The sequence below is a fragment of the Ochotona curzoniae genome, unplaced genomic scaffold, assembly GCF_017591425.1.
Source record: "Ochotona curzoniae isolate NIBS_2020 unplaced genomic scaffold, NIBS_Ocur_1.0 scaffold_3208, whole genome shotgun sequence".
Classification (NCBI taxonomy): domain Eukaryota; kingdom Metazoa; phylum Chordata; class Mammalia; order Lagomorpha; family Ochotonidae; genus Ochotona; species Ochotona curzoniae.
The window spans coordinates 18709076-18724389 of NW_024467106.1; the positions used below are offsets into that span (position 1 = coordinate 18709076).

The following is a 15314-nucleotide window of genomic DNA, read 5'->3' on the forward strand; positions in this document are numbered from 1 at the left end:
AAACAAAATTTTATTTTTTAAATTTTTTGTTTCCTTATTTTTTTTATATAAATTTGAAAGAAAAAATTCCATTTGCTCATTTACTCTCCAGGAACTAGGATCCTGGAACTCAGGCCAGGTCTCATGTGAGTGTCAGGGACCCAAAAGTCCTGCCTTCCAGGTCAGGTGTGGGGAGCAAGGTGGATTGCAAGTGGAGGATGCAAGGCTTGAACGAGTGTACCCTAGAGTGGGATGTGGCATCTGTAGTGTTGGCCAAGTGTCTGCCCCAGAGTACCATTTCAGAGTAGTGCTTCTCAGTTGTTGTTTTTTCTTGATGCATGTTAAGTGATGACCGCTTATACCACACCGCTCTGCAAATGCATCCAAGTTGATGAAGTGCTAAAGTTATGGCACCAGTCACCATCTTTCCCTTGGAGAGGGTGGCATGCTTTAACCTTGCAGGTTCGTCATTTTACACTCATGGTAGCTGACTTTCATTCAGACTTAGAAAAGAAAATTCAAAAAAGTTACCTCAACTTGGCTTTTTATAACCTAGGTTCCTTCGGTGGCATCCGGCTGTACCTGCAGGAGTTGATTACCATTACCCAGAAGGCTTTACAGTCTCAGTCGTGGAAAATGAAAGCCCAGGGTGCAATTGCCATGGCATCAATTGCAAAACAAACCAGCTCCCTAGTCCCTCCCTATCTAGGAATGATCCTGAGTGCACTGCTGCAAGGCCTGGCGGGAAGAACATGGACCGGGAAGGTAAAGGAGCTCTTTGTGCCTCATTCAATTGCAGGTTTCCTAAAAGGCTTAATACAGTATCTGTTTTTTTAAAATATATAAATGTATGTATTTTTTCTGATTGTCTGTGGTATTTCGTCTCAAAATGTAACCTACAAGTCCTCGGCTGATGGAGACTGCTAGATTTCGCATATCCAGCCTTCATATTGCTTCTTAAAGTAGGGACTTACCATTTTGCAGTTCTGGAATGATTAGGCCAGCATTGAGCATGTGTGAAAATGAGTAGCAGGCCAAGCTTATTCTACACATAGGGCCTGAAAGTTAAGGCGAGCCATTTTTTCTGCCAGGGTTGTAGTAGATTTCTGCCAGTGGGCAGTGAGGGCACATGAGATTGTGAGCGCGTCCAAGCAGACATCAGTGGTGGGCAGTGATGCAGTGTTGTGAAGATGGTACTTCTAATCAGAAGGCAGACTTAAATCTTCCCCTGGAGTTTGGTGGCTACTTGTGCCTACATGACGTTGGTCACATGTCACGTTTGTTTTCTTGGCCTTTATTGGAGGTCTTCAGCTCATGGGAAAGGGGAATCCAAACAGCAGTGTGCATTTCCGTGAACTTTTTGAAAACCCTTCATATAAAGTCAGCACATATACTGTGACAATGAACTACATTAAAGATAGGATAACCCTTGTGAATTTTGTTATTGCCGTTATTAAATACGTTGAGTTGAGTGGCCCTGGAGAGAATGGTGTAACATTCTTTTTTCCTTAGGAAGAACTGTTGAAAGCCATTGCCTGTGTGGTGACAGCGTGCAGGTAACTCTTCTCCCCCTGCAAGTGGCAATTCTTAAACCGAGCCTGAACGCGATGCCTTCATTAACAGTTTGTTGTTTTTTGTGGGTCCTGCAGTGCAGAGCTAGAGAAGTCTGTGCCCAATCAACCCAGCACGAATGACATTCTTCAGGCTGTTCTGAAGGAGTGTGGCAAGGAGAACCTCAAGTACAAGATGGTTGCAATCAGCTGTGCGGGTGATGTCTTGAAGGCCACCAAAGAGGACAGATTCCGGGAGTTTTCTGATATTGTCATACCTCTCATAAAGAAGGTAGTAACCGCGGGTATTCTTGCAGGTCTGGCTTATACTGAAATATATATGAAAGATTTTTCTGTGTCATGAGTGCCAGTATTATTAGGATTAGTTTAGCTGCAAATAGCAAAAAAAAAAAAGAATACCCTGGGAATTTTGTGTGTCAGAGTAGGTAGTTGGGGATCACAGCATCTTCATGTGTGCAGGAGCCCAACACTTGGGCTTGCCTAGGAGCGTGAGCAAAGAGTTGGATCATAAGTAGAGTATCTGGGATTTGAATTGGCATCCATGTGGGAAGTCCACGCCACAGGTAATAGCTTTTTCTGCTAAGCCACAGCACCATCCCCAGCATTATAGTTTGAGTTAGGTTAGTACTAACTAGTTCCTTCCATCCAGAGGCAGGGAGTTTGATGGAGTGTAGAGCAACTAGGACACAAGCCAGTGCCCCATGGGATCCTGGCACATGCAAGGCAGGGACTTAAGCCGCTAGGCTATTGTGCCAGGCTCTTTTTCACTGTTTTTAAATTAAAGATTTATTTACTTGAAAGGCAGGAGGGTTATACAGAGAAAGAGAGAGAGAGGGAGAACTGCAATCTCCTGGTCACTCCTTCTATGGCCACAGTGGCCTAAGAGCTAGAGCTAGGAGAGGCCCAAGCCAGGAGCCTGAGGCTTCTTTCAGGTCTCCCCCATGGGTGCAGGTTCCCAAGCACTGGGGCCACCTTCAGCTGCTTTTCCAGGTGTATTACCAGGGAGCTGAACCGTAGGTGGAGCAGACTGGTCTCCTGCAGCACCCATATGGGATGCCAGGGTTGTAGGCAGCAGTTTAACCTGCTATGCCATGCTGGCCCCATTGTCTCAATTTGTTTACAAATTTCTTTAAGATAGTTATTCTAAATTAAATAGAGATATAATATCCTGTTATAAATAGACTTATGGTAGAACATTTAGCATCTAATTCTTCAAAGTTTATATGTGTGTGTGTGTATATGTATATATATATATATATATATTTTTGTTTGTTTGTTTGAAACAAAGACAGAAGGGAGATTGTCCCTTTGCTGGCTCACTGCCTTAATACCTTAGGCAGCCAGAAGCCGGGCCAAGCCAGTGCTGGAGCCCAGAGCTGAGGCTGTGCCGCGTGTGTGGTGGGGACCCAAGTACTTGATCTGTTACTAGCTGCCTCCTGGGGGTGTATCTGTAGGAAATTGGATTTGGAAGTGGAGCTGGGACAGCCCTGGGCGCTCTGATGTGGCATGTGGGTATCCCAGGCAGCCTGTGAACTACTGCATCAAATGCCTGTGCCTAGCGCTTAACTTTCCCACACTTGGTACCCTGGTTGCCTTCATAGTATAGCAAATTTAATGTCTTTGAAGAGGAAAACTAATTCAGTTTGTATTTCTTTGATAATTCTAGAACTCACTGGAAAGCACTGGGGTCCGGACAAGTAAAAACGAAGATGACAATGAGAGAGAAAGGGAACTGCAGCTGGAGTCTCTCCTGGGTGCCTTCGAGAGTCTGGGCAAAGCCTGGCCCCGAAATGTGGAGACCCAACGTAAGCCCCTGCGCCTGCGCTGTGCAAGGCTGTAACCAGAGGTTACCTCATGAGAGCAAAGGTTTTTCTGTATGACAAGCTAAGTTAGTGTTTCTTACAGTTGGATTGACAGATGTTCACTGTGAACTCTACTCCTGCATCAGCCAGTGCTCTTATCCATTATTATATGGCTTTGTGAGGGCTATTGTAAGACAGATTTTATAAACTGGCTTAAGCAAAAATTGATTTTCTCGTAATTTTGGAAGGTGGAAGTTTGGGATTGTGGTGTGTGTAGGGCTGGCTGCTTCCATGGCCTTAGTCCGTGGCTTGCTTGTGGCCTTCCTCCTGTGTTGTCATGTCTTACAAGGACACTGGGCATAGACTGCTGAAAAGGCCCCCTGTTCTAAGCACAGTGTGACGTTCTGGGCTTAGGATTTCAGCACAGGAGTTGTAGGGGACCGAGGTCAGCCCCTGACAACTATCATACATTTTATGCAGATCTCTAAGAAAGCTTTATTACTTTTGTTAAAAAGATTTTTTTTTTTTTTTATTGCAAAGTCAGATATACAGAGAGGAGGAGAGACAGAAAGGAAGATCTTTTATCTGATGATTCACTCCTCAAGTGGCTGCAGTGGCTGGAGCTGCGCTGATCCGGAGCCAGGAGCCAGGAGTCTCCTCTAGGTCTCCCACACAGGTGCACTTGCTCTCTTTTCCCCAGGTTGCTATCGCCAGGAGCTCTGCAAGTTGATGTGTGAACGACTAAAGCTCAGCACGTGGAAGGTGCAGCTGGGGGTCCTGCAGTCAATGAACGCCTTTTTTCAGGGGTAATTTCTCTCATGGTTCTTTTTTATATTTGCTCCTATCAATTCCTGAAATTCTTGTAAACTTTAAAACTGATAGCTAAAAAGACATGATAAAAAGTACATGCTGATGGAATTTGTGCCTGGAAGGTCTTCAGAATTACTTGGTGATTAACATTTTTGTCTTTCTTTTTGAATTCTGTAGATTAATGCTTTTAGAAGAAGAATATGCAGATCCTGAGGCTTTGGCTGAAATTCTCCTGGAAACTTGTAAATCAGTCACACATTCTTTAGGTGAGTGTCATCAACAAACATTAATCAGCAGTCCTAATTTTATTTTTAAAATATATTTGAACTATTTATTTGAAAGAGAAAGAGAGACAGAGAGATCATCTTCTGGTTCTCCTCCCAGAGGGCCGCAGTAGCCAGGGCAGAACCTGGCTGGAAGTCAGCCTGCTGCCTCCTAGGGTGTGAATTAGCAAGAGGCTCGAATTGGAGATGGAACTGACCTCAACCCACACATTCCAGGCACCCCAAGTGATTTTTTAACCACTGTGACAGTGCCTGCCCCAGGAGTCCTAATTTTGAAGCTAGGGGAAAGAGCTACAAAAATTCTTATCTTGTCCTAAGATAAATTTACCATTAAACTCAATGTATTGAACTTTCTTATTTAATGTATTATATTTGTACTCCTAACATGGAATACTTTGATTTCAAATTACAATAAGATTTTTGCACCTAGTTTACAAAAGCAAAATTACTCTTTGAGTAGCCTTACCAAACATTCGCAACAGTGGATATGGTGCTAGTGCACGCTTCGCTCAGGATTTGCTGTTAACATTTTGCCGCATTTGCTTGCTCCTTTGGCTTCCGTGTATGTGCACATGCATTCTTTTCCTGAGTCATTTCAAAGTGCACTGCTTTGTCATGCCCCTTCATTCCTAGATTCTGTGCATGCAGTTATCAGGTTTCCACGGTAAAACATGGATGCAGTATCATTTACCAGTACATGATTTTTCCATCTTTATTCTAAACTTTTCAACGCACTCAGGAGTATCCTTCATAGGAATTTTTTTTCTCCACTCTACTAAGTAATTTAGCTTAGGATCACTCACTGATTTTAGTTTTGTCATGTCTACTTAGTTTCCTTTCATCTGGAACACTTCTTTAGCCTTTATAATGATACTGATCATTTTCTTTACCCCCTTTTTGAAAAAGGATGTTTCTCATTTGGTGATTGTTGTTTCTTGATTAGACCCAGGTTGCATACTGTTGGTTGGAAAACTAGGCAGGACATGTTGTGTCCTCCTTGCATCCAGAGAAACATGTTGTCTGTCTGAATCCATTTGTGATATTAATTTTGACAACCTGGTTAAAGTTCTGTGAATTGCCTTGTATGCAAAGTTCTTATTTCTCTTCTTAAATCTAATTAGCAGCCCAAGGAAACATGTTTTAAGACCATTCAGGTAGTTTGCTCCTCTTCAAAACAGTATCTGGCAGGCTCTGAGAAGACGCCAGACGGCCATATTTTGATCTCTGGTCGTGGGATTCATTGTTCTCCTCACCACTGGCTGTTAGCAAGATCATTGCAGCTGTAACAGCTCGTCCTCATTTCTCATGTGGTAGCTGACATTCTGCTATAGACAAGCTTCTTGTCCCCTGTATTACTGATTCATGGGTTCTTTTTACTCTCCTGATCCCCAATGCACTATAGTTAATTTCTCTTCTTAATTTGTTAATCAGATTGTCCTAGATTTGGCTGGTAGAAGCCCCTTCAGACCGACTTTGCTATTTTTTTAGAAGGTCACCATCATTCTTTGTAGCATTTCTTCCCTGCTTATGCTTGATGTGTTTTCTTTTTTGTGGGAAGTTTCACCGCGAGCTAGCTGCCGGTGTCAAGCACCTTGCAAGGGAGCGTGTTTCAGCTGCAGTTGTTGCAGTTTGCCTCATTTGAACTAACGTGATGTTAAGGGCTCCAGGTTCTGAGTAGAGTTGGCCTGAATAGACAGTTATGTCACTTACATAAGTAGAAGGTCATGCAGACCTCAACACTTTTCTCTTAGATGTGGAATGAAGATGTCTCTGAGATACTATCTTTTGCATTCCTACCTCTAAAATGGGAGCTTTGAATATTGCTGTTTATGGGGTTAATCATTATGTTTGACTAACAGTTCGTTCTCTCTCCCAAACCGCAGTTAGGAAAGTAGACATGTGACACATTGTAAGTATTTGTTGGTAATCGACAAAAGAAAAAGAAACTTAAAGAAACTGGTCTTCCCATGGAGTAATAATTTCTAAACACATTTCTTATTAGTTTGATCTTGGAGGTTCTGTTTTTAAGATGTTCATATGAACTGTATGGTTGATTTTGTTCTTAGAAAATAAGACCTACTCATCTGTAAGAACAGAAGCTTTATCTGTGATAGAATTACTGCTTAGAAGACTTGAAGGTGAGTTCTTGATGGTTTTGCTTGCAGGGCTAGACATTCAGTCCAACTCATCGCATAGATTTTAGATGTATCTTTTCTATTTTTTTGTATAATATAAAATACAACTTAATATTTGAGAGAGGATTTTGAAAAGTTTGTGGATAATGGAATTAAAACATAACTTTATATTGGTGCAGAAATTTTGATATTCTAGTTTTTAATAATACACATTTTCCATGAACTTTTTTTGAGGACCCTTTGTGAATATACATATAAGAGCAGTGTACAAAGCTGAAACTGTTGAATTATATTAGGTATTTAAATTTGGTAGTCTTTTACTTTATGTACATGTACTCTATTATTAAGCTGTTGTTACCTCAGAGTAGTTGTTTCTGTGATGTTGGTTAATTGTAGGAGTAGTTGACAGTGGCTTGGTGTAGTAGAGTAAATGAGCAAATGACACTGAAAAGAGGCCTTGGAAAGGGTTTTAATAGTCATCTCCCCGAGTCCCCAATTTGATAGTAGTAGTAAGTTTCTTAGTCCTATTTTCCCCAGTTTTCTTTTTTCTGAATCTCACCAAGAAGCAAGCAAATTTCTCTGATGTCCTGTTACATCAGTTGTAAGAGAAAAGCTGCTGGCATTTTCGCCAGCAGTGTAATGGTTACTGATTGGAAAAAAGAGGCCTCTTTTTTTTTTTTTTTTTAATTGTTTTAATCCTCTGGATTAAGACTGGGATAATGGGGTGTATTTGTACCTTGTGTATTTGTTATTTTTGCTGCTCTTTCTCTGATTGTGTAGCAATTGAAACAACTTCCTGAGGATTTCATAAAGCATACCTTCTGGACTCCTAATATTAGAGCTTTCATAATCCTGTTTTTTTATGGTTGAAAATAGAAGAGGTAGTCACTTAGCCATATTTGTTATCAAATTCTCAGATTAGCAGATGTGTGCTAATATTCTTGATGACAGCACTGAGGCAAAAAGTTCAGTAAGTAACTTGCTTAAAGCACATTGTTAGGAAGTGACAATCTTATAAATAAGATTGGAGATTTCATATACTCCTATTTTCAGAAAATTTGATTACCCAGATACCTTCCTTGAAAAGAACAGAAAAATGTGGCCTACTTATGTCAGCATGGCAATAGTGAAATTTTCGTAAAGAATTGTTTTTGTTTTAACTTGAGCATGTCTTATAGAGTAACCTTTTGTTGTTGTAGTGACTTTTTTAGCATTGTATGCCTTGCCTTTTTAAATACTTCCTATTTATCTTCAAAGAATTTTGTTACTCTGGGTCCCACCTGTACTGGAACAAGGGGGTGAAACTCCATGATTTGATTTCAGGCCGCTGTCAGTGATTGAGTTTTGAAATGCCAGTTGAATCTGCAGTCTTTGTATGCTTACCGGTTACCAGGGGATTGCTTTATGTTTGGGGACTGGGATATATGGAGAAGGCATAGTTGTAGTTTCTCTTCTTGTTCTGTAAGGATTCTTTTTTTTCTTCTTCCCTTATTTCTTCTTCTATCAGAATCTAAACAGTGGCAGAGTTTGACATCTGAATGCAGAGTACTCCTGATTGAATCTTTAGCCACTATGGAGACAGACAGCAGACCTGAGCTGCAGGAGAAAGCGTCATTACTGAAGAAAACCCTTGAAAACCTGGAATAAGTAAAAAGGGGAAGAAGCAAATAAGTGCCATGTTCCTTGGGAGTTGATGTGGTGGATCCTTTGACAAACCAAGTGGGGAAAAGTAAAGATTAATCTGTAGCATGCATCATTCCTTGGCTGAAATAATAATAAAAGAAGAGCCTTAAATTTTGTTCCTTTTTAGCTTTATTTTCCTTGATGTTCTGAAGTAAATGGACTGAGTGCGCTTTTGGAACCTGGGGTGTTTGAAAAGTGGGTGTAAATGCAGCTGGCAGAAACAACATTAAAGCTGCTATTGAAGGAACTAAAAGAAAAAGTTGCAGAGGAAGTTGGAAATAACTTAGAACTGTATCAATGTTAAATAAGTTACTTCAAGAAGGGGTCCTATAAATTAGCCAAGTTAAGCCTCCTTCTTTTACATTTGAAAAAAAATGCTCTTAGACAATGTAGTATTTTTTCTTAAGCCTCTGCCAAGTCCACACCTAGACACTTTTATATGCTGCATCCTACACTTTGTTTTATAGCTTGTTGCAAAGTCAGTACTAACTCTGGCCTACCCAGGCAGCTCCCAAGAAGGTGTGCCTTTAGGGTAGTTACAGAAGTCCTTACACCAGAACCAAAGTAACTCTTCTCGTTGAGGTTTTCAAGGTCAGAAACTGAACATTGTCTAGTCCTGTGTTTAGATGGTTGGTTTATAGGAGTAATTGTTTACCATCTTCATAGGTTGAGAGAGACAGTTTGATTTCCAAGTAGTTCTGAATGAAGTTCTCTTACAGGCAGGTGAAACTAGATTAGACCAAAACTGCTCATTTTGACATACATATTCGGTTATATATTTGGCTGAACCAAAAGCAGCAAGTATACAATCACAAATAGCACTGCTTTATTAGACCATTTGTAATCTCAAAATTGTAATGACAACTTGAAATTGGTTACTAATAGAGTATGAGTTTATGGAAGAGGGGAAAGCCCTTTAATTAGCCATCTGGGGGTTTCTTTTTTTCTGAAATACTTTTCATCAAAATAACATAATTCCACTGCAAGTAATTGCGGGTATGGTTTCTGATTTGTGCTCATGCCCGCGCTTGAGAGTGTAGGGTTAGGCCTAGCATGTTATGTGGCTCACCTTGGGCTTCAGAGCACAAAACTAGTGTACATGCAATTCGAACCTGTTTTGACATTAACACCAGGAATCTTCATAATTATTATTTTTTAGTGGTCTACATTGACCCATGTGTTTCAGACTTTTTTGACTGTGACTAAGAACAGAGATAATTTGTTACATAAGGACCCAGAACAATTTGTGTGTGGGTGTATGTGTGTTGGTATTGTGTTGTATGTGTGTGAATCTAACCAAAATAAATACTTGATGAGGCACTGGTTTTTGTTTTTGTGTGTGACACTCTTGATCTCTCCATCTGTTTTAAAAGCTCTTCAGCCCCACTACATTCATTTCCTGACTCTCGACTGGAGTGCTACTCACACTTTGAGAAACACTGCTGTACCAGACATCTGAACCTGTCTGTACTCACATGTTTTAAGTTGCTTTTGATTGGTGAAAGTCTTAATGTTTAAGCTTAAATGTGTATTCCAAAACACCGTTTTTGTTGATACTGACATATAATTGTTTTAGTGGTGTTCTGGTTTTTAAGGACAGTGTCATGGCCTTCGACTCAAGCATGGCTTTTTGCTTTGGGCAAAACTCGGCTTTGGGTGTTTTTCAGAAACCTTGTTTTCCAGATCAGTCTTCTCCCTCCACGAAGTGCCCTTTGACTTCTACTTAAAGTACCTTGGAAACTCTGTCTCGGCAAAAATACAGAGCAGGTCAGATCTTTCCAAAGACAGTATGAGGACAAGAATTGTGCTCTTGGACTAAAACCTCATCTTTTATATTGTTTCTTTAAAAGCCTTTTGTTATTAAATATATAAGGAATTGCCCGTGGTGCTGAGAGTGGTGCTAAGACACTTGAACCTTAGTGGTTAGTGCTATTGAATTACATTTATTTTAGCTTTGTAAGACATTGCTAGCTTACATGCTGAGTTATCTCACTTGGATCACTGAAAAATTGGCAAGTAGTAAATGCTAAGTCTTTTCTGTCCCCAACGTAGCTTCTGTTCATTGTGCACATGTGTATATGTTTGTTTAAAGGATTACAAACTGAGGTTTGTAATTGTTGAATATTGCTACTGGTGAACCACTGGCAGAAGTACCTCACACATACTCATATCATCAGCCTCTGTTTTCCAAAGCTTTCTGGGACAGATTCTGATAAGTTTCTCCCTAGAAATATTTAATGTTATTTATATAAGCAACTGGTTTGCAGAGCCGTTATTGAATTCCTTGTTTCTGGCATTAGTACACTTGATCTGTCTTCACAAATTTATTAATACTTGAAAGTCGGAACCCAGAACCGTGAACATGGTATAGAATTGTGTCATGTTGAGTCCAGTTGACAATTCCCAGAGTGTCTGCCTGTAATCCTCATAGAGTCTGCTCAAGCAGCTAAACTGACTGCCAGCAAGTCCATGCTGTGTTCCCCTTCTGTCTTCAACCTGTGTGTTTGCTAACAAGGAAAAAGAGAGACGCTGCTGCTGTGTGCTCCAGGGGCAGTTGCCCTAGTGGACTCTGTCCTTGGGGTCACACTTCCACCTTGCTGCTGCCACGCATCTTCATGCTGCGTGTGAAGTCCAGGGAGTTATTTTGACATTGACACTCGTTGTAATTCGTACACTATTGTGAATTGAATGTATATGTAACCAATTTTTGTATTTTATATGCAACATCTTCACAGACTCCTCTGCAATATGTACTCAACTGGCTAAGCATGTGATAGTTTTATTTGAAGGAAAAATCCCACCCAACCCCAATAAGATATTAAATGGTAAAGAAAAGCTGCATTGTCTGTTCTTTTTCAAGTAGTGCATTCATTTTTACAGTTCTGTAGGAAAATAGTTCAACTTCCAAGGCATTGATCCACACTTAGGGATTTTAAATGTCAGAGGTACAGCTACATGGTATAGTGCAAGTTGCCAAATGAAATTCAGGCTGTGGAGGTGGGCTGCAGAGTGAGAGACCTTGCTCATTCTCTGTTAGCATGGCAGGCCTCAGCCCTTTCCTTCCCTTCTCTGTCTGTGGTAATTGATGATAGCAATGAGTGTTTTTTGTTTGTTTTTAGTGGGAAATCAAGATGTTAATTAGGAATAAGCTTTCAAAAAACAGTGGTGCTGATTGCAAGGTTTTGTTTGCTTATTTGTTTTTATATTTATTTATCTTTATTGGAAAGGCAGATCTACAGAGAAGGAGAGACAGAAAGCTCTTCTGTCCAGTGACTCACTCTCCTAGTCGCCAGAACTATCAGAGTTGAGCCAATCTGAAGCCAGCAGCCAGGAGCTTACTCTGGGTCTTCCACGCTGGTGCAGGTCCCAAGGCTTTGGGCTGTTCTTGCCTGATTTCCCAGGCCACAAGCAGGGAGCTGGAAGGGAAGTAGGGTAGCCGAGATAACAGCCCGTGCCCATATTGGATCCTGGATTGTGCAAGGCAAGAACTTGAGCCACTAGGTCACTGTGCTGGACCCTTATTGAAAGTTTTAAGTTTTTTTTTTAACCTGCAAAATGATATATTTAAATAACAATGGTAAAGCATTCATTTAAAAACATGAGAAGACTAAGCATTTATATGAGCATTTTTGAGAATGATTAAACCCCATCTTAGGTCTCATTGTTTAGACACATGATACAGAATACTGTCAAATATAAAATCTTTTTGGTATATTAATGAAACAAAGACTGATAAAGCGAAGAGTACTTATTTTGATTCATTCTCCACATAGCTGAGGCAGCCAGGGTTTGACCAGGCGAAAGGTAAGATCATCATCTGGGTCTCCAGACTCGCATGCAGGGACCCGTGCACCTGATCTGTCTGTCGCTGCCTTGTGAAGCACAGTGACAGGGAGCTCAGAGGGAATCAGAGTGGAGCGGCTAAAACTTGGTACACAGCTTGAATACCAACAATACAGGTGGTGGCTTAACTTGGCTACCCACTATACTGTCCCCAATGTTTTTATTTGTTTAATAAGCATTTAAAAATTTGTTTTCAGCTGAGCTTAAAAAGTAAAGCTTTACTAGTCCAGATTATACAGGTAAATACTTATTTCCACAGATAAAATGAAAATCCTTTATATGTAAGAATCCAAGGGTAACCTGTAACATTTTGATAAGTAACATCCCAGGAGTAGTAATTATTAATGACATACTAGTTAATGTAATGCATGTTAGTCTTAAAGTGATGTACGCGTTTGTGTACTTAAAGTATTTGTTGAGTATTGAACTCAGCTTTTTTGTGTTTTTTATTAAATGGAGCTAGTGCTATGCCAGTCTATTACATGTTTTTAATTTCATTTTCCTTTCTAAAGGCTATAATATACTACCAAAACCAAAGGGAAATAGGGAGAACATGTCAGTAAAATGACAACAAAAGACTAAGCTAAATAATGAATAACCCATTGCTAGAATGACAGGACCAGACTACCACCTATTTCTATTAACCCTGATGCAAACGGCTTAAACGCATCAATCAAACATATACTAGATTAGCAGACTGGATCAAAAAACCAAAACCCATCTCTCTGTTGCCTACAGGAGACACATCTTACCAACACAGATTGAAATTGAAAATGAAAGGATGGAAAAAGATATTCCAGGCTAATGGAAAGGAAAAACTAGTTGGCATAGCCATTCTATCAGATAATATAGACTTTTTGCCTGAAAAACATTAAAAGCAGTGAAAAAGGACTCCACAATGACCAAAGGATCTATTCAGCAAGAAGAGAGCACCATAATAATGTATATACACCAAATGCTAGGGTACCTACCTGCGTGAAACAACTAATGGATTTAAAGGGAGAAAGAGACAGCAATACATTAATAGTTGGGACCTTAATATCCTTTTAACGTCAATGGACAGGTCGAATACACAGAAACTCAGCAAGGAAACAACAGAGCTCACCCAGACACTACAGCAAATGGACTTAATATCTACAGAACCTTTGATCCTACAGAAAATACACATTTTTTCAGCTGTACAAGGAACTTTCTCCAGGATTGATCATGTAATAGGTGACAACACAAGCCTCAGCAAAGTTTTGAAAAATCAAAAAGTATATCCTGCATCTTCTCAGACTAAAATGGAGTAAACCTGGAGACCAATAAGTCAAAATACCCTAGAAGGTATGGAAATCCCTGGAGGCTGAATTATATACTACTGAATGGAATCCACACAACGTATCAAAACTTATGTTGCACAATCAAGGCAGTGTTCAGAGGAAAGTTCATCTCAATGCTTATGTTAAGAAAGCAAAAAGTACCAAGTAAATGAGCTATCTTTTCAGTTGAAGGAGCTAGAAAAACTATAGCAAAGCAACGCCAAGATTAGCAAGAAAAAAAAAAGGGGGGGGGGGAGAGGAAGTGAACCAGAGACCAAAAGAACAATACACAAGAGCAATGAGAGTTGGTTCTTTGAGAAAATCATTAAAATAAATCTCTTCACTGGCCCAACTAGTCAAGAGGAGGAAGAAAGCATGAATCAATAGAATCAAAAAAGAAAAAGGAAATGTAACAGACACCTTGGACATACACAGAGTTACTAGAAACTATTACAAGTAACTATTAACGAGCCACTTCACCTGCTAGAACAGAAAATGAGCTCCCCTCAAACGCACGTGGCTCTTTTCTGCAGAAACACCTCAGGGATCAGCCGACCCTTGCATGATGGCTAAGTTGCTAAATCCTTGCCTTGCATATGCTGGGATCCAGGCAGCCTTGCCTCCCATCCAGCTCCCTGCTTGTGACCAGCAGAAGCAGTAGAGGCTGACCCAAAGCCCTGAGACCCTGAACCCACATGGGAAACCTGGAGTCTCCTGGCTTTTGGCTTCAGTTCAGCTCAGCTCTGGTTGCTGTGGCCATTTGGTTAGTAAACCAGCTCTTTCTCTGTATGTCTCTTCTTTCTGAAGATCTGCCTTACCAGTGACAATAAATATTTTTATTTTAAAAAATGGCTATTATAGAAATAAGAATGCTAATTAATAATCATATTAAAGATTTGTAATGTTCTTTCCAGAGAGCAAGCATTAGGCCTACTGGTTAAGACATCACTTGGGACATACACATTCCAAATCCATGTGTCTGCATTTGAGTACCAGGGTTGCAACCCATCCAATTTCAAGTCCTGCTAAAGCAAACCCTGGGAGGCAGTGGTGTAGTTGGCTGTAGTGGTGTAGTTGGCTGTAGTGGTGTAGTTGGCTGTAGTGGTGTAGTTGGCTGTAGTGGTGTGTGGCCACCCAAATGGAAGATCCAGAATCTCTGTGCTCCCAGTTCCCCCCACCTTCCCCCTCTCTTTCTTCACCCTTTCACCACCTCTCCCAACCCCTCTAAGTTTTTCTGTATAAACAATCATTTCTGAGTTCTTGAGAAGAAGTCTTGAGTACTGAGAGGAATGCAGAACCTATCACAAGAAGGAAAGAAAGTTCAGAAACTTTGGGAGCAGGGAAGCCAGAGACACTAGCTGAGGAGAAACACCTGGTGTTCGGGAAGTTAGGAATCTATAAAATAGTGAGCTCTCGTGTTAGAGTTAGGTTGCTGGCTGCTCTTGACTCTCTATCCTCCTCTCTGATTCTCCCGAACATTCATTAAAGTCATATATAAATGCAGTATCTTAGACAACACATCTTTGAGAATAAAAGGATTCACTGCCAGCATAGAGGAGTGACAAGCACATTTCTGTTCAACTCTTGGCTGACCACTAAGCTAACAGACACTGCAGTAGTCACAAAAAAGAATTCAGTCTTGACAAAATTCACTCAAGAAGTCATTAAAAGCAACAACACGTAATGTTTCAATATTGCACTTGTCTAGTGCAAAACAAGAGATTACAGGACACGTGAAGAAACAGGAAATTATGGCCAACATTTTATGATATCTATGAAGATATAAAGGACCCGAAAATACTTGAAACAACTGACAGAACTGGAAGGGAAAATACATAATGAAGTCATAACACTCAGACTTTAATATTCTATCAAAAATGGATGAAACTTACAGACAGATCAGTAA

The 15314-nt window shown here is 40.3% G+C and overlaps 1 protein-coding gene across 5 annotated transcripts in view; it reads left to right on the forward strand.

Annotated features, from left to right (window-relative positions):
* Positions 1–8375, forward strand: part of ECPAS (Ecm29 proteasome adaptor and scaffold) — a 102087-nt gene extending 93712 nt beyond the window's left edge. For all 5 annotated transcript variants that reach the window (XM_040963503.1, XM_040963505.1, XM_040963502.1 and 2 more), the window contains 8 exons: positions 536–744; positions 1492–1535; positions 1629–1821; positions 3217–3355; positions 4053–4158; positions 4340–4428; positions 6513–6584; positions 8089–8375. In XM_040963503.1, the coding sequence (XP_040819437.1) occupies positions 536–744; positions 1492–1535; positions 1629–1821; positions 3217–3355; positions 4053–4158; positions 4340–4428; positions 6513–6584; positions 8089–8228 (992 nt within the window). In that variant the 3' untranslated portion in view covers positions 8229–8375. The remainder of the gene's footprint in view (positions 1–535; positions 745–1491; positions 1536–1628; positions 1822–3216; positions 3356–4052; positions 4159–4339; positions 4429–6512; positions 6585–8088) is intronic.
* Positions 8376–15314: the final 6939 nt, after the last annotated feature.